The sequence below is a fragment of the Pan paniscus genome, chromosome X (assembly GCF_029289425.2).
Source record: "Pan paniscus chromosome X, NHGRI_mPanPan1-v2.0_pri, whole genome shotgun sequence".
NCBI classification, from domain to species: Eukaryota; Metazoa; Chordata; class Mammalia; order Primates; family Hominidae; genus Pan; species Pan paniscus.
The window spans coordinates 36,474,879-36,499,844 of record NC_073272.2 but is presented as its reverse complement, the minus strand read 5'-3'; the positions used below and the strand labels follow the sequence as shown (position 1 = coordinate 36,499,844).

At 35.6% G+C, this 24,966-nt stretch overlaps 1 protein-coding gene across 1 annotated transcript in view; it reads left to right on the top strand.

Annotated features, from left to right (window-relative positions):
- Positions 1 to 24,746, top strand: part of TMEM47 (transmembrane protein 47) — a 30,179-nt gene extending 5,433 nt beyond the window's left edge. Inside the window, exons 2-3 of the mRNA XM_003817711.6 lie at positions 12,407 to 12,547; positions 21,328 to 24,746. Coding sequence (XP_003817759.2) covers positions 12,407 to 12,547; positions 21,328 to 21,506 — 320 coding nt within the window. The 3' untranslated portion in view covers positions 21,507 to 24,746. The remainder of the gene's footprint in view (positions 1 to 12,406; positions 12,548 to 21,327) is intronic.
- The last annotated feature ends 220 nt before the right edge of the window (positions 24,747 to 24,966 follow it).

The window sequence follows — 24,966 nt, the reverse complement described above, 5'->3', positions numbered from 1 at the left end:
AATGAAGTACTTTGTCAATTTCAAATTTAAATTTTGATATGCATTACCTAACATTTAACAATGCTCTTGGTAGATCATGATCACAAAACTATTATCCTTTTATTCAGTCCTATTACAAGCCAGACACCTCAGTTATTCCCAATGTCACAATAAACTTGCAAGGTAGCTAAAGTTATCCCTATATATTATTGAGGAAACTTTGGATTTTTGTTAAGATTACCAAGGTCTCAATTAACTAGTGGTAAAGATGGATTCTTACCAAGAGTATTCCAGTTGCTAATGCTGGGAAACTAACCACAACAAAAGTTAGTCGTGTAAAATAACCATTTTATTATACTCATGAATTCTGTGGGTCAGGAATTCAGATAGGACGTAATGAGGATGGATGTCTGGAGCCCTTGTGGAAGATAACTTGAATGGCTAGGAACCAGAACGTCTGGAACTGTAGGGTCATTTTCCAAATGATTTCGCTCACAGGTTTGGCACCTTGGTGGGGAAGGCTGTGAGATACTGGGCAAAGCTGTGACTCTCCCTAGAATGCCTACAGGTGGCCTTTCTAGCATTGTGGTCTTAGGATATTGGAATTCTTACAAATTGAGTGGGTCCCGCAGGACAAGAGTCATAAGAGCCAGAATCTCTCTGAACTAGGCTGAGAAATCACACATGTCTTCTACCACATTCAGTTGGTTACAAAGGAGCCATATGGCCAGCTTGATTTAAGGGAAGGAGAATTGAATACCACCTTTTGATGGAGCAGTGGCAAGGTCACATTGTAGAAGAGAATGTGGGGTAGGAGTTGCTGTTGGGCCGTGTTTGGAGCACACAGTCTGACACTGAGTCTAACTGCAAATCTGCATTCTTTATTGCCTTTGAAGAACAACAACAACAACAAACGGCCAACCAGTTTGTCTTTGCTTTGTAGCTTCTGTACTTAAGAACTTTGAATTGATTATATAAATAATGTCTGACTGGGACAAAACCTTCCCTCAGCCAGCATATGGCTTTAATGACTGGTTACTTGTACTTTGGATATGAGATGGAATGAACTCGAGAACCTAACTTTTCCACAGAGAGATACATGTAAAACCTTCCAAAATCTTTGGTTTAGTCTCAAACAACCAAGGCTCAAACTGATTATGAATCTGGAATGTAATTTGCTACTTTATGTTGTATGATAAAATTTTATTCTTTTTTTAGAAAGTTATGAATGCATCTGATGATACGCTCGGTACATGAACACTAAAACATTAAAATTCCAGACAGGAGCCAAGTTTTATAGTGCTAGAGAAGTGTTGGAGTTAGAGTTATTTTTTGTTTGTTTCCTTTTCCTTTGTTTTAATAACATAGCTCTTCTCTTAACTACTGCCCATGTATTGAATCTCAGAGTTGTAACATGTTTAATAAAATAGACAAGATTTTTAACATAATCCAGTCTAATCAAATTTATTACATGATTAAGGAAAATGAAGAAGGATACAATGTTAAACACTCAATAGAGAGGGTACATTTTGCCATAGTATTTTTGGAGGGTTGGTTTTTAAAATGTTCTGTAATATTGTAGATAACTGTCACTTGGTGTTTGAAGGATTGTTGAATGATGTCATGTATGGAAGCTTGGATGAAGAGGTGAAGGACTGCATGTGAAATAGCTGCCCACTTTTTGTAAGATTATTTATCATCCATGATTTGATTTCACATAGAATTAAAGTCTGAAAATAGAATTATATGTGTTGATAAGTACATTTCAGATGTTTATTACCATCAAATTTACATTTTAACCATGACTAGTGCTTAAAAATAAACACTTCTACTTTAAGTTTCTCCATGATGGGGTACGTTAAAATAATGGCTTGGGGGCCAGGCGTGGTGGCTCACGCCTGTAATCTCAGCACTTTAGGAGGCCGAGGTGGGTGAATCATGAGGTCAGGAGTTCGAGGACAGCCTGACCAACATGGTGAAACCCTGTCTCTACTAAAAATACAAAAAATTGGCTGGGCGTGGTTGCGGGCTCCTGTAGTCCCAGCTACTCGGGAGGCTGAGGCAGGAGAATCGCTTGAACCCGGGAGGCAGAGGTTGCAGTGAGCCGAGATCGTGCCACTGCACTCCAGCCTGGGCAGCAGGGCAAGACTCCGTATCAAAATAAATTTGAAAAAGCTTAATTTTTTTTTTAACTTTTATTTTAGGTTCGGGGTACATGTGCAGGTTTGTTATATAGGTAAACTCATGTCACCAGGGTTTCTTCTACAGATTATTTCATCACACAGGTATTAAGCCTAGTACCCAATAGTTATTATTTTTCCTGATCCTCTCCCTCCTCCCACCCTCAACCCTCAAGTAGACCCCAGTGTCTGTTATTCCCTTCTTTGTGTTCACGAGTTCTCATGATTTAGCTCCCACTTATAAGTGAGAACCTGCTGTATTTGGTTTTCTGTTCCTGCGTTAGTGTGCTAAGGATAATAGCCTCCAGCTCCTTCCATGTTCCCACAATATGCATGACCTCGGTTTTTTTTCTGGCTGCATAGTATTCCATGGTGTATATGTGCTACATTTTCTTCATCCCATCTGTCATCGGTGGACATTTAAATTGATTCCAAGTCTGCTATTGTGAGTTGTGCTGCAAAGAACATTCTCCTGCATGTGTCTTTATGGTAGAACAATTTCTGTTCTTTTGGTATATACCTAGTAATGGGATTGCTGGGTTGAATGGTAGTTCTTTTTTTAGGTCTTTGAGAAATCACCATACTGTACTGCTTTCCACAATGGTTAAACTAATATACACTCCCAATAACTGTGTATAAGTGTTCCCTTTTCTCCAAAACCTTACCAGCATCTGTTATTTTTTGACTTTTTAATAGAAGCCATTCTGACTGGTGTGAGATGGTATCTCATTGTGGTTTTGATTTGAATTTCTCTAATGATCAGTGATATTGAGCTTTTTATGCATATGCTTGTTGGACACATGTATGTCTTCTTTTGAAAAGCGTCTGTTCATGTCATTTGCCCGTTCTTAATGGGGTTGTTTATTTTTCTCTTGTAAATTCATTTAAGTTCTTTATGGATGCTGGCTATTAGATCTTTGTCAGATGAATAGCTTGCAAATATTTTGTCTCATTCTGTAGGTTGTGTACTCTGTTGATAGTTTCATTTGCTGTGCAGAAGCTCTTAACTTTAATTTATCCAATTTTTCAATTATTGATTTTGTTGCAATTGCTTTTGGTGACTTTGTTATGAAATCTTTGCCCGTTCCTATGTCCAGGATGGTATTGCCTACCTTGTCTTATAGGGTTGACAACGTAGTTTATAGTTTATGGTTTTGGGTTTTACATTTAAATCTTTAACCCACCTTGAATTGATTTTGTATGTAGTGTAAGAAAGGGGTCAATCTTCTGTATATGCCTAACCAGTTATCCCAGCATCATTTGTTGAACAGGGAGTCTTTTCTCCATTGCTTGTTTTTCTCAATTTTGTCAAAGATCACATGGTTATAAGTGTGCAGCCTTATTTCTGGGCTCTCTATTCTGTTCCATTGGTCTATATGCCTGTTTTTGTACTACTAGTACCATGCTGTTTTAGTTACTGTAGCCCTGTTGTATAGTCTGAAGTCAGGTAATGTGATGCGACCAACTTTGTTCTTTTTGTTTAGGATTGCCTTTGCTATTCGGGCTCTTTTTTTGGTTCCATATGAATTTGAAAATAGGTTTTCTAGTTCTGTGAAGAATGCCAGATAGGAATAGCATTGAATCTGTAAATTCCTTTGGGCAGTATGGCCATGTTAATGCTATTGATTCTTCCTATCCATGAGCATGGAATGTTTTCCCATTTGTTTATGTCTTCTGTGCTTTCTTTGAGCAGTGTTTTATAATTATCCCTGTAGATCTTTCTCCTCCCTGGTTGGCTGCATTCCTAGATATTTTATTTTTTTGTGTGGCAATTGCAAATGGGATTGCCTTCCTGATTTGGCTCTCAGCTTGGCTAACAATAACTTAATTTTAAGTTGAAAAAGAATTTCCAAATCATGTAGAAGTCAACCATGTATGTTTCTTAAATTGATTAAATGAATATTAATTTTCATTCAACAACTTAATTGCATTCTGGCTTTATTAAAAGTATGTATTAATTTATCAAAAAAGTTTGAATGTTCTTTCAGCAGAATTTCAACCTCACACATTAAAGGCACTGACATTTCAATTTTACTAATCTTTTCAAACTATTGGTTCACCTCCCTTGAAAATTAGACAAGGACACCTTTCCTTAATGTTTTTACTCCTAAGTTTGTGTGTGATTTGGGTACACTCGTAGATCATCAATTTTCTATTCTAATCATGGACACTGAAGACTCTCACTTAAAAAATGTACAACGAAACATCCATGGTCTTCCAAAGAACTGAGAAAAAATATCTATAACACCTTTGTCTCTATCAGCTTGTTGACTGTTATGAGGTTTAAAATGATATTTTAATGAGCCATGTTTCAAGAGATCACATATTTATACTTTCTGTTCAAAATTTATGTTTATTAGGCAAAACAATGTTAAAAAAATAGAAGTCGAGACCCCTGAATTACTTATTCTCTGTACATAAAAAGGGACAGACACAAAAGAACTAAAATTTTCATCAAAGAAGATTTTATTGCCATCATGTTTAAGGTCCCTAAACCAAATATTCACCAGAATGCTGTCATGATGCTCTGTGAATGAAGCCTAGAATCTATTCTTAGCTCCTCTAGGTAACTTAAAGGGAGGTACATTCGAATGCTTCCCTCTATTTTCCCATCTTCTCACATATACTCGATGAGTTAACTTCATTGAAACGTAGTCATTGGTTTTCTAGCAGAGGGTAGACATTATTCTGATACAAAGTCAGCCAGTTAGTCTGTGTTCCAGGCATCGTGGAAGGTAGTGAGAATAAAATGATGAGTGAAACAAATGGTGTCTTTTAAACAAATTATTAATAATTAAATAAATGTGCAAAGTGCTGTGAAGGAGGAAACAAAGGTTCTACTTCTGCAGCGGGACATTAAGAAGGAGCTGGTGGGAGTACTAGCTTTGCCAATTTTATTCCTCCATATTTACTAAAGGGGTATCTTAATACTATCGTGGGTGGCTGTCTGGCTTTCTTCATTCTACTCTTTGATTATTCTTAGCTCCCCTAAACCCATTACAGTAACTTTAGTTGCTTAGAGGAAGTTTCACCCACTCCTAATCCTGGAGTAGTAGATTTTCTTTGTGCTTTTCAAAATAATCAAGTTTTCCAAGTTGTAACCTAATTAGGTTTTTATTCAAAGAGTGAAGAACAATGTTCAAAATACCAAAGTCATCACAACTTTGTAGAAATACCATGATTAGAAATTATTATTGAAAAATACCAGTACTTGTTAGGTAACACTAGTTACCATCAAATGCTTATGAAAACTTTCAAAGATGGTGCATGGTAAGAAACAGCAGTCATTAGGGGTGATAGTGTCTTTCTTTTTGTCCAAATACTGGAACTTGCCTTAACAGCAAGGCTCTTTGCTAAATACTGTATTCAAGTGGTTTTATTTGAGGAAAAAACACCATATGTTATTGTGTTTAGATTATTAGTTACATTTCCACTGAATTATCTAAGACAGAATTCTGTGAAGCAGCTAAAATGTTCCATTATTTGTTGAAAATAAAAAGTATGTGTGTTTTTTTTTCTAACATCAACATAAAACAACTCCAAGATCTTGAATGAAATTGTCATTGTTAAACACTAGTAACCCATCTGGCATTTTGGACAACCGGGATTTTCCAAAATTTGGCAAAATTAACACGCATTTTGGTCGTTAAGGTTATTGTATCATCTGTTTGGATGGTTACCTGGGGTCATTTATGTCTGTAGTTTAAAATCAGGTTAGCACTGTACTTTGGAGGCAGTCTTCATCTGTGAACGGGCCTAAAGGGTAGTATTCGAAATCAAATTGTTGCCAACCTGATTACTACTATGGATATCTAACATAGTTGCTTTGGCAAACATCTATTTTGCTTTGTTTGTCACAACACACATAGTATTTATATTGTAATTTTATAAAATACAAATAATTACTTGCCTTAAATTGGATAGAAAGGCAGTATCCTCATATACAAAGAAATATTTCTTTGCAAGTGAGAAATTATAGTTTTGATACCAGTTTTAATAAAAGAAGTGGTCATTTTAATTATTGAAATTAGAATCAGAATTCATTTGGCTGCCTTTCTTTGTGTCTACATCACAGAGTGGTGGAAAATTAATGCAGTATTGACAAATTTAGGTCAGAATGCAACTTAGCCAATAAACCAAGATTTAAACTGCCTCAGTAACGTTTCAGTTTTCCACTTCATTAGCACATGCAGACTAACTTTTAAAAGTTAAGTAGATCATTTGATACCTTTAGAAGTAGTTAGGCTAAGTTTATAGTTCTACACAAAATAGCATTCCATTCTTTGTGTATGAGGATACAGGCTTCCTATCCAAACTCAGAAATGCGTATCATTAATATTAAGATAAATTCTTTAGTTACATTTCGTGAAAATAATTAAATGCCATAATTTCTGACAAAGTGAGCTAGTTGGGAAAAAGACATAGTCTTTGGTGAATAGATGGATAATTTAGGAAATGTGAGTTTGAAATATTCTTCTGTATCTGAGCTTTCTTTTTTCCTTTAGTACTAAACCATCGTACTATTTCCGGTTCCTGATGATAGAATGGGATTGGCAATACTAACTTAACTATGTTCTCAACAATGTAATTTAAATGTTTTGCTATAAATATGTCCTACAAATGAATACAAGTATTTAGAAAAGCTGAATGTTTGCTGGAAATGAGTGAAAATAATCCAGTCTGTTTGGGTGAATTAGGAAGAATTTGTATATAACTTGTAATTCAAGATGATAGGTAAAAAAATCATTGTTCTAAGTTGTCTGGTGAATTATTTTATTGCAGTTATAGATATCATTTTAGTTAATATAATTTCCTTTTGGAGGGGTTCAAAAATGAAAATACAAGTGCCAGTCTGACAAATGTGAGTTTGATTTAAAAATCAGTGTTTTAATTTGTGATGAGAATGATAGAAAAGCGAGAATCATCCATAAAAACAACGGAATACATTGAGGGAAATACTACCCACCTAAACAGTAGGACTTCTGTTTATGAGGTTAAAAACTTGTTTTTCCATTGCTTTTTAATTATATCTAATTTTCTAAAGGAAATAGCCATTATGTGCTCAGGGATTTACATATAGTAGAATGAATCTCAGCATATAACCAGTAGCTACAGAGGTAAATAAGTTAGCCAGTGTTTGACAAGTGAAAGGTTTCTAAATGAGGTGAGTGGAGGCAGAAAGCTTTAGGAACTGGTTTTGTGCATTGCCCTTGGCTCAAAAATATGGAAAATGTATCCTTGTTAAAATTTTGTCTTTTCTGAAAATTGGAAGTGACTTTTGATCATGAATTCCCTAAGGGAATGATAATTCTCCAATTGGACAGTTATAATGTGGTCCATAGAATTTTCATAATGCAGTGGCGATTTCAGGCCAGTCTCATATGTTACAATGCTAAAATAAGTCAGCACAATTCTGCAGAATACTAAACCGTTTATAGACATTGGAAACTCTGATGCCAGCTAATAAAAATACCTTGAAAGAGGACTTGAAATCAGTTCCTGAGTTGCATGTTAATGTTAAACTTGATGGTGTAATATAGGGACTGCCCGATTTTTATCTTGTAACTGCAAGGGGAATATAACATTATGTGTATGTATTTTCCTGGAGTTTTTTTTTTCTTTTTACTTTTTTTTTTCCCGTTATAGAAAACACTAGTAGAGAAGCATACACTTATCTTGAGCCTCCACTTCTTTCGGTGCAGTTTGAATGCCCCCAGTGTGTCACTGTGTCAATTTTGCCAAAATTCTCTTGAGAGAACCTGACACGTAACATGGCAGCCTGATTTCAGGTTTGGTTTTCAGATCCAAAACATGCCTCCCATCCCATTCGAGCCCTCACCAATTTATCAACCAAGGATGTATGTTATTTCCTCAAAACTGATTATCACCTGTTCTCTGTGGTCTCAGAAACCAAACTCAGGTTTCCAATCAGCTGGCGTGACATTGAACAATGGCCCATTTTAATTGTGCAGAGCACTGCAATTTGTAAAACAGTACCATGTTCATTGATGTTCTGCAGGTCTGGTTTGTGTTTACTGTTCCACTATAGTATTGGTATATTATTTATAGAAAGGTAGAAAACTAATGCAGAGTAATAAATCTTTACAGACTCTTAACAACTCATCTGACTAAATACTGTGAAGGCTATAATTGGACAACTAAAATTGATATAGAAATTAACTGATTGTGAAAACTTAAAATGCATGACTTTTTTGAAGAAATGGTGCTGGAAACAGAGAATTTTATGAAATTTTAATTTGTTTGCAAACACTGAGTGTAGGTTAGCAGGTATTTGTGGCATGCAAATCTTTTGGTGGAAAAGTCAGGGTAGAACAAGTTTTCTGGTCTCTTATAATATTACTATAAAATTGTCCAAGTCTTATGTATATATTCTTGCTAAATCTAGTATTGGACTTCGGATGGTAAGTAAATATCTGTCTAACTGTGTCAATGTAAAGCCCAGCCTATTATTTTAATGGCCATTAGTAGGTGTCTATAAAATATTTTTCACTTTTTTTTACTCCCCGTATCTTAGTCTTGTTCAGTAAGAGAGAGGGAAATGGTAACTGGCTGATTTACATAGTCCTTGATTTTAGTTCACCTCTTAGGCTGGCACTATTATTTGGACAATGGATTCTAGTTGTTTACTGAAAGAGATATGATGCCACAGGCCCTGTTTGCAGCTCCAAAGTACCCACACTGAACCTTGAAATGCACCTCAGACCTCCTTGACTATGATAGCCATATCGAACCACTTTTTCAGCTTCCTGATTGAGGTTAAACTGATCAGCAATTTAAAGTTTTGGTGCTGGGCAACTGGCCTGAGTGAATCATTCCAAATGGATATAATGACAACAATTCTAAAACTTGGCACCATTCGCCAGGGATATAGTCTCAATAATCCAGTCTAAGCCCCAGGTTTTGGCCAGAACAGTGGCAGTCATGGCCCATTTCTAGTTTCTTTTGGAAAATAAAATAGCTTTTCTGTTTGAGCAGTCATATCTCTGGTTGTGGACCAAAGGAAAGGTAGAAATATCACAACAGTGGTAATGCTGATGATTCTCCTTGTTGACTTTACATCTAGGGTAACTTTGTCATTAGCCACAACCTCAGTGCTGAAAATAAACATAGGACATTTAGAAGAAAATCCAGAACTGATTATGTTTATCTACTTTTTAGAAGCATTTCCTATGCTATAGGAGGTTCTTTTTCTAATTAGGTTCTAGTCCCTTTTACTTTTATTCTCCTGGTGCTTTCTACTATAGCATTTTACTGGTTTTTCAAATGAAATGAAGAATTGCTATATTGAGGAAATGTAGCAATATGCGATTAGGAATTTTTTGGAATTTTCTCTCGCTATATTGGTTAAGCATCACTTTGCACTCCTGTATTATTCATTTATTAAATTAACTTCATTGTGTGTTTTGTAGTTTAAAAGATCTTTACCTAGAAAAAAGTTCAACATTTGAAATGCTAAATAAAGTATAATGGTTAGCAAACAGCAGCTCAGCCATGGAGTCCAAACCAACTCACCACCTGTGTTTGTAGATTAAGTTTTATTGGGGCTGGGTGCAGTGGCTCACGCCTGTAATCCCAGCACTTTGGGAGGCCGAGGCGGGTGGATCACTTGAAGTCAGGAGTTTGAGACCAGCCTGGCCAACATGGTGAAACCCAGTCTCTACTAAAAATACAAAAATTAACTGGGCGTGGTGGCACATGCCTGTAATCCCTGCTACTCGAGAGGCTGAGGCATGAGAATCACTTGAACCCGGGAGACGGAGGTTGCAGTGAGCCGAGATCGTGCCACTGCACTCCAGCCTGGATGACAGAGTGAGACTCTGTCTCAAAAAAATAAATAAATAAGTTTTATTGGGGCACAGCCAGCTTGTTTACACATTGTCTGTTGCTGCTTTCACACTATCATGCAGAGGTGAGTGGGTACAACAGAGACCATAAATCATAAATCCAAAAATATTTCTCATCTGGCCCTTTATATGGAAAGTTTGCTTATCATTTTCTACCTTAGTCTGTCTTTACAAAATGCAAAACGTGTATTTTAGCTATTTTTTTGAGGATATTTAAAATAGAGAAAAGTGATCAAAATTCATTCCTGTTTGAATTATGGCTGAAAGTGAAGAGTCAAATGTGTGGCATTTTTTTTCACACTGAGCTATGTGAAAGAGCTTATCAGGAAAAAGCAATCTATTGCACTTTCACTTTAAGATATTTTATATGGGTAGATATTTAGTTACATTTTGATTTAAATGAAGCCAATGCTTTAAAGTTTTTACTTATGTAAAATAATTTAGGGAAAGTTGCTAACAGTAATAATCGTTCTATAAGAGTAATAGACCAACTAGAACATATGGAGCATAGGCTTTCTTAATCAAACTCTCCAGGAATTGCATGGATGGATGGATGGATGGATAGATGGATGGATGGATTTTATTTTTTTCATTGTACACTTTTATATAATTAAACTTTGATTTTTTTAATTCAGAAATTTCAATTTACACACCTGTTTTTAGAAGGATTTCCATCATGCCAAAGTGCAATATAATTGTGCACTTGTGTAAACTTTTCCCAAGAAATTTAGAGAGTTCAAATGTAAGGACTATTTTTTTTTTTGGCTTTTTAATTCAAAGCTACATGCTGTTATGGAATAAAAAAGCCCAGTATGGCTAGCCTTTTAACTTCTAGTTAAAAGCCAGATCTACTTTTGTTTGAAGTTGTATGGCTTTGTTACAAATCGATGGCATTAAGAAGATGCTCTCCACTTTGTTGTGACTCATCTTTATATTTTAAGAAGTTTGGATTTGTTCAATTTCCCCTTGTTTGTTTGTTTCTTGATTGCAGTGCAAGTTCTAGTTGAGAGCCTGTGAAGCTTCCACAATTTCGTAGGAGGGGAAGATGTGGAAGAGGATGCTTGAGGCAGGGATGTACAAATATAAATAAAAGAAAGTCTTAGGGTATTGGCAATTCCTCTGCTCATCGTTTATCCTACCGTAACAAAGAGTGCATTTTGGAAGCTTTCTGGGGGGATAATTTCAGAGGGAAGCATCAAAATATCATGACTTCTGGACTTAGGATAGAATCCATTGCAATTTAATGATAGATTAAAATCCATTTGCATTTTCTGCACTTACATTAAACTGAGGGCCAGAAGAGGCGCTTGGGGCTTTTAAACAACTGCTGCTCTCCATAGTATCGTTTTATATGATGTTTCCCAACCTGTATAGTACTTTCATAGATTCACTTTGTCTCTTCTGAGAGAATATTTTACCATTCTTATGAATGGAAAATGGGCCAGTTTTTCATCATACTATTTCTACATTTTTGTTTTATAAGAAATGAATGCATTTCAATAAGGTTTATGTGTCACTAAGAGTGTGAGAAACTGTTTGGAAGTATCTGTGAACAGAGGCCTGCTGTTCACAGAAACCACACCCGTGATGGTAAATACAGCAGTGAGACTAGAATCAAATAAAAAAGAAGCGGAAAAAACAAACAATATTCCTGATGCTAATTTGATGGGGAGTTGTTTTAGAGGGAGTGGAGGAGAGACAAATAAAAACTTTGGAGATTTTTATATGGTTAAGGAAGGCTTTCCAAGAAATAGCAATAAAAAAAAGAATATACTACTGTCACATGCAACAGCATGGATGAATATGAGAAACTTAAAAGCCAGACACAAAATAGTTCATACCATTTATATGAAGTTTAAGAAAAGGCAGAACTCAATCTGTGGTGACGGATGTCCTCAGTAGCCCAGGTGGGAGGGTCATTATTGACTGGGAAGGAGCGCAAGAGAAAAATCTGGGTGATAGAAATGCCCTGTATTTTAATCTGGATGGTGTATAAATATCTATAAGAATTCATCAACTTCTCTACTTTCTATACTTAAGATTTGTGAACTTTATTGCTCAATAAAAATTTAAATCATAATAATATTGAAAATAGGTCATGGAGGGGACACTTGATTTAACATGAATGCGTAATAGAGTCCTTGGAAGAAAATCCTAGCAAACCCCTGGTCTAAAAACTCTGCTGAGCTTAGCATAGGAGACTTTTCTGAATAAGGACATTTCCTATTCATTTTTGTTGCAAAACATTTCAAACCCCAAAGGATGCTTAGCATGCAGTAAAATCACATCTGTTGAGCCACTGCAAGGTGAAGGCTGCTGAACATAGTTCTGTTGATTCTTTGAGGACTTACTACTCAAAAACAATTTCTTTTTTCTTTCCAGATTGGCAGATTGCTACTCTGGCTTTACTCCTGGGCGGCGCTGCCATCATTCTCATTGCATTCCTGGTGGGTTTGATTTCTATCTGCGTGGGATCTCGAAGGCGTTTCTATAGACCTGTTGCGGTCATGCTTTTTGCAGCAGGTAAACAGATTCATTACTTTCAAATGAGTATTAAAGTTTCATGAACCTTTCTACCATCTTCCTTTCTTATGCAGAAGAGGTATGTGTTTGCTGCATTACATAAAAATTGAGAGGCATTTACTATATTTTTAAGGTAACTTGGCTAAAGGTTTATCAGATTATCAGTTTTCAGTGTGTTAAGCATTTCACAGAGCACAATGGCAGCTTCTAAACCTCTGACTAAAGCATGAACAAATAATACTGCCTGACAGGGCTATTACCTTAGGAATTGCAGCAGGTGTATTTACTAACAGTCTTTTTTTACATCCAGTTTTTTCCCCTTTTTTACTGCTCCCCTGGTGATCTTAAGGCAGCATTATTTTTTCTGATAAGGAACTGAAAACAAATTCCAAAATGTTTACCCTTAAAGATGTATATCTCTTTGAAAATAAACATAGTTATCCTGAAAATGTGTGATGTATGACTCCAACCATTAGACAAGTCAATTATATGAAGTCAATTGTATGTTAATTAATTTATCAACCATCATTCTATGAAGCACAGCTTGGATTAAAATATCAACCAATGAAATGAAAAGACAGGGGACTGTTTAGAAAAGGGGCTTGCAGACTAAAAGCCCAATACATGATTTGATGTGAGCTTTAATTTTCATTTATAAAAATACCTTTGAATATATTGTTCTTTTTGGCTCAAACTGCAATATTCTGTGGTGCCTTCAGTTTGCCCTGTCAGTCATATCTGATTTGAAGACTGCAAAGTAAGCTTCTGTGACTATCAATAATGAAGACACTGACAAAACCATCTAGGCTGTTAGATGGATTTTTAAAAGCTGTTTCAAGATTGGAATAGATGAAATTTCTCAGGATTTAAAGGGTAGTTGGAGCTAAAAATACAAAACAGAAGTGTTCTGCTGCCCCCTACTGTTTGTGTTCATTTTCTTATACCCATGAAGGCTGGTCAGAATTGGGGGTGTCATAAAAATGAAGGACCAAAGGGCTGAAGGAATCCAGAAGTACATCTAATTCAAATCTTTAAGTGACTTGCTCAAGATCGCATAGTAGCTACTGGCAGACCTGGGCCTGGGAGGCTTCTGAATCTTAATCTAGTGGTTCATTAACCACTGACTTCCTCACTTATTTATGCAACTATTTCTTAGGTGCCTATTCCAGGCTAAACACAGTGTTAGACACCTATAAAACTGGCCACAGTATCACCACAGATACTCACTAATAGAGTAGAAAGCACAATTTCAAAAAATATTTTGAAGTCTTAGTCCCAGTTATTCGGGATGCTGAGATGGGAGAATCACTTGAGTCTGGGAGCTCGAGGCTGCAGTGAGCCGACAGCACACCATTACACTCCAGCCTTGGCAACAGAGTAAGACTCTATCTCAAGGACAAAATAATAATAAAAGTACCTTTTTCTGCCGAGACATGTGCAGTACATAAAATCAAAACAGACACATTACTACTACCGCTTGGAAACATCTCTATCCGAGACTTCGCACTTACTTGATTTAGTACCGTGTGCTATGCCTGGTACTCATATACACTCAATAAATAGTTTTTGAATGAATGATATAAAAATGACTAAGGCATGTAGCTCATAATCTGGTGGGGTAAAACAGGCATGTAAACAAATAAGTAACTGTAATGAAGGGTTTTTTTAAGCAATTTCTCTTTTGGGGTCTTAGGAAGCAGCTAGTTTCACATGACTACAAAGGTAAGACCAAAAGAGCTCAAAAAAGTAATAATTATCAAAAGGATGTTTTTTCATATATTTATGTTTTTATTTATTTAATAAATATGTTGGGCACTTACACTATACAAGTAGACAGTCTTGGTGTTATAAAATATACTCTAAGGGTTTTTACTGAAAACTGATAATTAAGTCTCATAAAGATAGCCAAACAGATTATAAAGATTTTGTCTTCTTTTTTTTTTCTCTGAGGTCTTTTATTTAGGGCGGGCTTATTACCTTCTTGAATAGTTGCTAGAATAGCTAAGAGCTAGCCATTGCTGTAGCCCATCTAAAACACTCTCCTTTTCTCCACAACTCTCTTTCTCACCAGTCCTATAAATCTAGACTTCAGAATTAGATATTTTTATAATAATAATGCTGATAAGAATGATTAATTAAGCACCTGTCATGTGCCACGTGCTAGACACTTAACATACACTGTCTCTGATATAACAATCTCAAAGTTAGATATTTATTTTCTCCGTATTATCAATGAAGAAACAGGTTCAGAAAAATTAAGTAATTTCCCAAGGTCATTTTAACTAGTAAGTTGTACATCTAGGGTTGAAATTCAGGATACCTATCTGACTTGAAAGCCCGAATGAGGATTCCCCAGTTATCTTTACTTCAGTACATATCACATATTGGAAAAATCAGTGCAGAATCAGCCTTGATTTTGAATTCAGTTGCCAACTGTGCACTGCAGTTGGAGTCCGTCCTGTAACTCCAGTTACTCCGTTTCTCGGGAGCAACACCTGAAGGCATTTAGTACCTTGAGATGTCATAAAGACCACAAACTGATCGATGCAGCATGACTGCACCATAGCACATAATGAAAGTTGTGCACATTTCCAGTACAGTTGACTACAGCATATTTCTTTTTGTGTAACTGACAGTGATAGGTAATATATGATGTGATTCTGATAACTGGCATCCAGTTCTCACTAAAGACTTGGTGAAATTAGAGGGACTGCCTCTTGCCACGTTCTCTTCTTTTATTGTCTAGTTTTGAACTATCCGCAGGTCATTTGTATGTCCCACAGGAATATAGGATGAGTGTTTTCTTTCTTTCCAAGGCCTTTAATACAAATTGCAGAAAATTCTCTTTTATAATTCGATTTTACATACAGAATCCCCATTTATTATGTTATTAAGGATGATTCTTTATGTTATATCTGCAGAAAGCCTCCTATAAGGATTGTTTTTATAGAAAGGTGATTTTTTTTTTCAGGGTCCTGCAGCTGATTTCCATCTCTGAGCTATCTCTGATTGGAGGCTTGTGTCTTACAGCCCTCATCACCATCCTATAAGTCACAGTGAGATAGCTGGAACCATTTCAAGTCTAGATTTTGGTAGAAAAATCAGTGTCCAGTTTAGATTTCAAACTATAAGAGAGTTCTTCTATTCAGGATATTTAGATTACATGTTAATTTCCCTGTACCATTATCAAACTACACTTCGGCTAGAACAATTTACAGTATCACTTCCCAATAATTAATTTCATACTGCTGCCACTAGTAGTTACAAATTAAATTTTAAAAAGAAAAGAAATGGATACCTTCATATTAACCTTCCACTGGCAAATGCTTTTTATTCTCCAAATCATTGTTTCTTTTATGTCAATTTTATATTTAAGGACCAACCTGGCTGGTAGGGCCTATCAACCTTTGCCTTTAAATTATCTCCTAATTTTGTACCTTTTTTTCGTACACCATCATTATTGCCTTAGTCGAGGCCACAACTTTTCCCTAAATGGAACGTCTCAGTCCCCAAATTTGGTCTTCCCCTACTTTATTTTGTTTTTCTATGGCAATATCTGACTGTTTTAAGATGTTTATGTGACTCCTTTATTTTGCCTTGTTGAGTATCTAGTTTTTCAGTTCTTTCTTTTAGTCTTTCTTTAGATTCCCTGACTTTTCTTTCCCACTGATGACACCTTAGTCATCACTGCCTACAGGTCCCCACACACTGAATGACCTTCTAGGGGCCTGTCCTTCTCTAATCTCTTCCCCATGTAATCTGTCTTGGATACAACACATGAGGTCTCCTTGTGAAATAAACATCTGGTCTTGTCACTTGTCCCTTTGATTTCTTCAGAAGCAAACCCTGAGATGAGAAATCAAGTGCATATACTTTATTTGTAAGGTAGAAGAAGGGATATGATAAAGAGTATGGAAAATGAGACAGGGATGGGAAAGCAGCCATTAAAAGGTTACATTATCAAGCCAGTTGTCACTCGAAGCAGCTGGAGCTTAATCTTCTTGGGGAAACTTTAAAAACCGGTGTAGAACACACACCTCGAGAATTATCTCATTCGGAGGACTACGGAGCTGGAGTATTAATGCACCAAATTTGGAGCGTCATTGGTTGAGAAATGTCGGTTATAATCAAGGGAGAGCCGTGTTAATTTTCTGGACCTGGCCTGCCCCATAGGCAGCTGAAGAGGCTTTAGTGGCCAGAGGTAACTCAGGCAAAGAAATACAGGTGCTGGCAATTGGAAGTCAGGCTAGCATGTACTGAAGTGGGGAAGATAAAAATATATGGATAGGACACCAACCGCATATACAATTACAATAACCTTGCAGATGGTCTCCCTAGAGAAACAAAAGTTTATTACTTTATGAAACACTATGGTATTATAGTATGAACTAAACAGCCTTGTGCATGCGCCCTTCATTTTACCCATGCGAATTCTTCTAGCCGTACTCTCTTAATAGCTGTAAGCACTATAGAATATGCTTCGTCTTCCTAGACGTCTTTTCTTTCCTCTGCCTCTTCTGACCAACTTTCATCCATCCTTTAAGAACCAATTCAAATGATGTCCCTCTGAAGCCCTCCTTTCTTTCTCTAAGCTGAATCAGTACTTGGCACAATGTTTGAGCTCAGTAAATGTGTGTTGAACATATTATAAACAAACATGCATGCCTCTACTATTGCTGTTGAATGCGTTGATTTATAATTACTTGTGTGCCTGTCTCCACCATCAGAGTATGAATCATCAAAGGGCGAGGGCCATGTCTTATCTATCTTATCCCCTTCATCTAGCACACAGTAGGCACCCAATATATGTTTGTCAAAATAGTGAAATGTCCTCCTTAGAAGAAAATATTGAATATTTCAATATCAATCCTTTGAATATTTTAATGTTGAAAACACTGAAAAATATCCCCTTCAAACTAGAATAAAACACAAGAATTAGTAGGTCTACATTCCCGTCATGCCTCTGATCCACACAATTTCATGGTTAGTAGTTTCATTGCCTGTTTTCAAAAAAGTGCAGGGGGCATAAAATGAACCCCAAATCTCTTAAGATTCTAAAATGTTCCAGAACTGTACCTATGTTATCTTTGAGGAAGAGCATAGAGAATACCATATCCAATGCCTATTTTGTTTCATTGATTGGTAGTAAAATAGAAATATAGTATAATGGCATTTTCCTGACTTCTGAACTCTTTATGTTTTTTTTTTCTTCCCTCTACAGCATCTATGAAAGGCAAGGAGGCATTTTTACCTACATCTGTGAATTTTATTACATGGAGAAAATTATTTACAAATGCAGAATTATATTTTTCTCCGTTTTGCTATTACATTCATTTTTCTCTGTGATTCCAAAGGGAGTCGAATAATTCAGAGGCATGAAATGTTTTACAGTAATTTTTATTGAGCTCCAACACAATAAAAGTCTAACAAAGTTGTTCGGGAGAGTATGCCAGTAGGGCCTAATGGAGTTGTATTTCCATTTTTCCACTAGAGGGAAATTATATCATTATATTATACCATGGAGGCCAAATATTTGCTAAATAAAACACATTGAAATGAATATTAAAAGCAGCGTAGGTAAACACCTCACTCCAGGGACTAGTCAGTTCACAAAAGAAGCAGTGTAATCATTTTAGAGTAATTCAGATTAGTTATTACTTCTCTGCTCAAACTCTTCTACCAGCTGCCTGTCACACATAGAATAAAATCTAGACCCCAGATATGGTTCACAGGCTGTCCATGAACCACGAAGGGCCCCTGCTGTTTCTTCCATCATATCTCATGCTTCTCCCTTCCTGCTCTCTGTACTGCAATCACAGCCTTCTGACTTCTGTTCCAGTGCACCAGATATGCTCCTGTGATGGGAGTTTTGCAGTGCCTATGCCTTTCACGTGGGAATGCTCAGTCCCCACTATGTTGTTCTGCACCCCCAATTCATTCAGATCTGTGCTCAATATCTCCTCCTCAGAGCAGCCTTCTCTCACGATTGATCTAAAAGAGCAGCCCTCATCCCTGTATTCTGTCTGCTTTCTTGCATTTCTTGTCTCTTAGCAATATGTGACATTATATTCTATATTTGTTTACTAATGGACTGACTACCCATGAGAGTAGCAGCTTTGTCTCTTTTGATAGCAATAATGCCTTAAACTGTATCGCTTTAGAAACATTCAGATATTTATTGAATGGATGCATTTATTGAATGAGTAAATGAATTACTATACCTAACCCACATTCTTGTTTCAGTCATATCCTGGTAGGATCAGTACAGATTTGATGAGTGAACAGAGTATAGAAACCTAAGGAGAAGTGCCTTTTTTTTTTCAAATGTACTTGGCAACTTTGGAATTTTCTTCTCTGTAGTTATGGTTGATAGTAATTGACTTCTTGTTAGTTTTAAGACATTTAAAACATGAAAGCTCCCTTTTCCTCACAAAGGCACAGAGCCAACTGGGCTTTTTTTAAAATTAATGCACATTTTAGCACTTACTAACTGGAAATAGATGAAGTGTGGGTCATACAATATGCCGTCAGCTGAGTCCTAACAACAACCAAAACCTTTTCTGAGAAGGTCTGATTTCTATTTTGGATATCAGTAGGGTATCCTCTTATACAAACTTACTTGTGTATCCACTCTCAGTAGTAATGGTAGGCAAAGTGCTGACTCAGCAGTGTTGTGCTACACGGCAGAAATGTTGGGTGTTTTTATATCTAGTTCCAGGTAGGTCCTTTGACACCTAGCCAGAGCCTTATAGAAAGAAATTTTGAGGAATCATTTCCTCATGAATTTGCTGTATTTCATCAGTTTTATGGGAGAGAAAGATGACTGTTATGTAGACTTTCTAGGAATCTTCATCATACTGGTAATAATCTTTTACATGGGCTAAAAATAGATGAGAGTACATTTTAAAACATAAAATTCCATTTTAATCAAACACTCTATCCATCCTAGTGTTCTTTTTTAAAACATATAAGCGATATCAAAACTATTTATGTATATAGTTTTACTATGTCAGTTTGTTCCCTCCTTTTCTTTAATTATTCACATTTTTGTTCTTTTCAGATGAATTAAACAAAAATTATTTTACCCCCTAAAATTATTTCATATATCAGAGGTTAGCAAACTTTTTTTGTTAAGGGCAAGAAAGTAAATACTTTTGGCTTTGTGAGCTGTGTGGTTTCTTTTGCAGCTTCTCAACTCTGCCATTGTTGCATAGAAAATACGTAAATGAATGAGTGTGGCTGTGTTCCAGTAAAACTTTTTCAAAAACAAAAAGCAGACCAGATTTGGTAGTTTGCCAACCCCTGTTAAATATAACTGTACTCTGTATTTTTTAGGGAAAAAGATTGTCTATTTCTTGAGGGTGGAAGCTGTCCTATGGTAGAGAATGAAGCTGTAGTTAACTAATTGTAGTTAAACTAATTAAAATAAAATTACATAATAATTGATCTAATAGGAAGTTAAGAATTTTAAGTGGAAGACATTATGTCTTGTGCATATCCACAACATAAATTTCATTTTATTTTAGATAGTAGAAACAACACAAAACAAAACAAAAACAAAATAAACATTCCCTTCCTGATTATTTTGGTTTATTTTATTCGGTATGACTAATCATATTTCCCCTTTGGCCCTGACAGAAGTAGGATGTAACCAGGGACTAAGAGCTAAGTTTTGACCTCTGTTACAGTAGCCATAATTGGCCTAGGTTTTCCTGTACCATTATCTCTCTTGCCTTTATCGACTTAATTCTTTTTTGAAAGTAGGTGGAAAACAGATATGAAAATATCATCTGTTAATAACTTTTAAGCCACTTTTTAAAGACAAGAGGCATAGAGTGGATGAGAAGAAAATAATGAAAGTAGCTTTGGATCAGAGTAATGTAAGCAAAGACATCATGGTGAGACTTTCTGGCATATTGGGCTGAGTTAGTATTGCAAAGCAGCAACAACATCAAAAGCACATTATCACTCACAGGATGACCAGTTGCATCAGTAGAAATTAATTTGAATTTCCTAATTCCTTAATAGCATAAATAAATAACAAGAGTTTCAGTTGGCATTGGGGTCACTATTCTTTTTTTTTTTTTTTTTTTTTTTTTTTGAGACAGAGTCTGGCTCTGTCGCCCAGGCTGGAGTGCAGTGGCATGATCTCAGCTCACTGCAACCTCCCCCTCCCTGGTTCAAGCGATTTTCCAGCCTTAGCCTCCTGAGTAGCTGGGATTACAGGTGCACACCACCACACTGGGCTAATTTTTGTATTTTTAGTAGATACGGGGTTTCACCATGTTGGTCAGACTGGTCTCGAACTCCTGACCTCATGATCCACCTGCCTGGGCCTCCCAAAGTGCTGGATTTACAGGCGTGAGCCACCGCACCTGGCTGGGGTCACTATTCTTGAGGAGCTACTTACACGGTTTATTAGTGGCACAATTTAGTTTAACTAGTACTACTTGCCATAATAATAATGATAATTATATTTTTAAGGTGAAAATCACTACTTTGTATGCTCATATAAATTATTATATTGCACTAATTATTTTATCTATACTAATAATGATTTACTAATTAATAGGATAATTCTTATATATTGGGAAAAGGTATTTAAACAAAAAAATTATTAGTATTTTAAAGTATACCATCTAGAACAAGCCATCTTTAAAATTTTTGGCTTTTATGTATATTTGATTACAAAGTTACTCTCATACATATATAGTTACATATTTATATTATTTTATTTGCTGTAAATAACATTTTCTAATTTTGATTTGCTTTTCTTTCAGTTGTTTTACAGGTTTGCAGCCTGGTCCTTTACCCAATCAAGTTCATTGAAACTGTGAGCTTGAAAATTTACCATGAGTTCAACTGGGGTTATGGCCTGGCCTGGGGTGCAACTATATTTTCGTTTGGGGGTGCCATCCTTTATTGCCTGAACCCTAAGAACTATGAAGACTACTACTAGAACCAATAGTCTCAAAGTAAAAACAACCACCACCATCCAACAAAAGGATTACGTCTGCATCTTTTCTAACTTACTATTTTCTAAAACACTTGTGGAGCATCAAGCAGTTTGCTCAGTTGATTTAATCTTTTTTGCCTTTTGGCTGTCAACATCATAACCAGCTTTTACATCCATTTTAGAAATCTGCACAAATTAAGAGAGCTGATTAGACATAGGCAAATGCTGCAAACTTCCAATATGTTCATATCGTTTTTCTTGACAAATGAAGGGTCTATATGACAGCAACCATTGTGAGAAACTAGTTGGAATGAGATTTGCCTCAATCTCCTATTGCCTGCAGGGGAGCAGTTGGCATAAGCAACATTTAGAAGTTCCTTTGCGCTGACAAGGATTCCACTGTTAGAGCCCTTACCGCCTGCTTATCCTACCCAATGACTACATTGGCTGTTGGTTATTTGCTTGAGTGAGCCCTTGAAAAATGAACTGCCCTTCAGCATCTAATGGGAGTTGTGAATGTAACTGGTTAATGATACACATTCCACCTTCAGGAACACTCTTTTTAATGGGAGGTTATGCTTTGGCAATCAGCGTCTCCCTGGGAAGAGAGTCAAGACTTGGAGACGTGCTTCTCATTATGTGGTTAGAAATTGGTGCCTCAGCCCTATCTAGACTGGGGAAAAATTGAGGATCTCTGTTTTTCCTGGGGCAAACAGAAAGAAATCTGCATGAGTTGCTTTTGTACCCTTTAAATCATTTGCCAAACATTGCAGCAAACAAGTGTGCGTATGTAACAAGCTTCACTGTTTTTATAGAAGGTGAACCATTAGTATAAATGGTAATTAGTTGTTCCCTAACCCTCCACATACATTTGCCTATCACACGTAAAATTAATATTTACTCTAGTGAAGTGGTTTGAGCACTAACCTTGTACACATTGTTAAGAGGCTTAGATTGGTATTCATACTTACTTACCATACAAAAGTATGGTACCTTAAAGCTTTTGCTCTATGTTCTTTACTGTTTCACTGGAAAGTGTCAATAGAGTTGCCTAAGAATAAAAATTGAAATGGTGTTAATCTGAAAATTAATGATTCTCTGTAAGCACTGTAGTTGAAAAGAGAGTAGCAATTAGGATGATCATTTTGTGTAAAATTCATTAAAATAGAAGGCTGCTATTTTTTGCAAGTATTTTAAATGTCTTCTTTTTTTAAGAAAGGAATAGCGATAGATTTATATAAATATCTAAATGTTTCAGTAGAGGAGTAGAATTCATCTGGTTATCACCTGGTCCTCTGAAGTTAACTGATGGGCTAACCGATTTGTGCACACACTTAGGATGGATTTATGTTAAGGGAATTACTTACTGACTGTTCAATGGAAGGAAGTATTAATAATAGGGAATAAGTTTGCAACTAATCTCATGCTGCAAACTTGTGTTAATTCTGTTTAATATACAAATTTGGATAGCTTAATTATAAACATATTTTTATATCAAATATACAGTTCTAATATAAAAGTTATAAATAATTATTTTTGTTAACAAAGACACTAAAACAGTATGTTCTGGTTTTGGCCCTCTTGCAGAAAGAAGCATTAGAAAAATTACTTTAAAAGTAGCTATATGTTACTGTATTGCAAAATCTGTTAAGAGCAGGACCACATCGATAGTATTTAATAATTTGTTTTACCTCCCAAAACACAGTTCTTCTTTCAGCTTGTCTTAAGAATGGTTGCCAAAAACAACAGCCAAAAAAAAAAAAAAAAACCTATTTTATTATCCAAATGCTAAAAAACACACATGAATTTTCTATAAAATCACGAATATGAAGTACCAGGTTTAGTCTTACTTTAGCAATGATAGACAAAAGCGAATAAATACATCATAGACAGAAACCTTTATAAAAATATATGATTCTATAAAGAATCATTAGAAATTATGAGTGGAAATTCTCCAGAAAGATAGTATTATAGAGTCTTTTGAAGCAATTTTTTGAGAAATAGTAAAATCTGGGGCAGAGTGTCTTGCAGTTAATTGCATATTGTCAGAGCAGCATGAGAAATATGATATTTGGATAGGGATTTCAGCAACTAAACATTCTCTGTTCTGAGATCTCTTTATTCCTGAATAATGAAAGAATAGTACTTTGGTGCTGACACCAATGAGGCACTTCTCTTGGTCCTAGTAGAGGATGCAGTGTACTGTTAAACCAATATCATCACATCTCGAGTCTTATCAAGTTTTCATTCTCTGTCAATATGACAAGCTCAAAGTGACAGAATATGTTATAGGTTGAAGCACACATATTTGCAGTTTACTGAAAAGTAGATTTCTTATGTGACTTTTTTCCCTTCCCAGCAAAGAGCCCTACACTAGATTTCTACCATCACTAATATTTGGAAGTATTTCATTACTAACAATCTCAGTACAACATGAAAATTGTTGCTTCTCTTCTAAAATACAATTTTGTCTATCAGAATAAACACAAGTGAAATTTTCACCTACATTAACATTATGTCTTTGCAGCTTTAGGTTTGTTAGATGTGTTCTTAAGCAGAATTTTTAGCCACAAACCCATTGTTAGATAGATATCTATGGATATAGATCTACATCTATAGATATAGATATACACACATATATATACTCACACACATATAGCATAAAATACTCAGCAGGGCTAGTTATTCCGATTTCTTGCACAATTATTTAGCTTTTTGTAAGTTCAACGTGTAAATTTTAAAGACATAAATATAGAGAGACTTATGTGTTTGAATATAAATGATATATATGGATTAGCATGTACCTGTATATTATTAAACATGCAATGAACTGACTGGTAAGTGACGTCTAATTGTATGGCTAGCAACGTAATTTATTCAGACTGTATTTTTGTACAGAGCAGTGCACTCTAACCTATGCCTCTGTGTCCTCTTTAATGCCTAAAGCTGTGCCTAGAAATTTCATCTGTCTTAAAAGTAAAATATACTTCATGCTGTTTATGCTATTAGTTTCTGTACTGCTATTCTATATTTATTATTTTTAAATATATGACATGTTTACTACTTAAACATGAATTCATGGTATCCTGGTTATTTTTTTTAAGTCAGCTGGGGGAAAACCTGTTTATCACTCCAGTGATTTTGAGTTTGCAGTTTCACAATCAGTTCTTCATTTCATGATTTTTGTAGTTGACATGAAGTCATCTATGTGGAAAAAAATAAAAATAAAAGTGATTTCACGGATGTGGTTTGAATTTGTGTCGTCTCTGTTGTGTAAACTCTTTAGACAACGCTTCTAAATTACATATATTCATTACATTTTCTCCTTCAAAATATATATTATTTAGAAAACATCTTAATATGACATGCTGATTTTACTTGAAAACATTTTTAAATTTTTTATTACAAATTATCTCCCAAGATCCTTCTATTCTCCACAGCCTTTGCGCGGTCAGTGATAAAG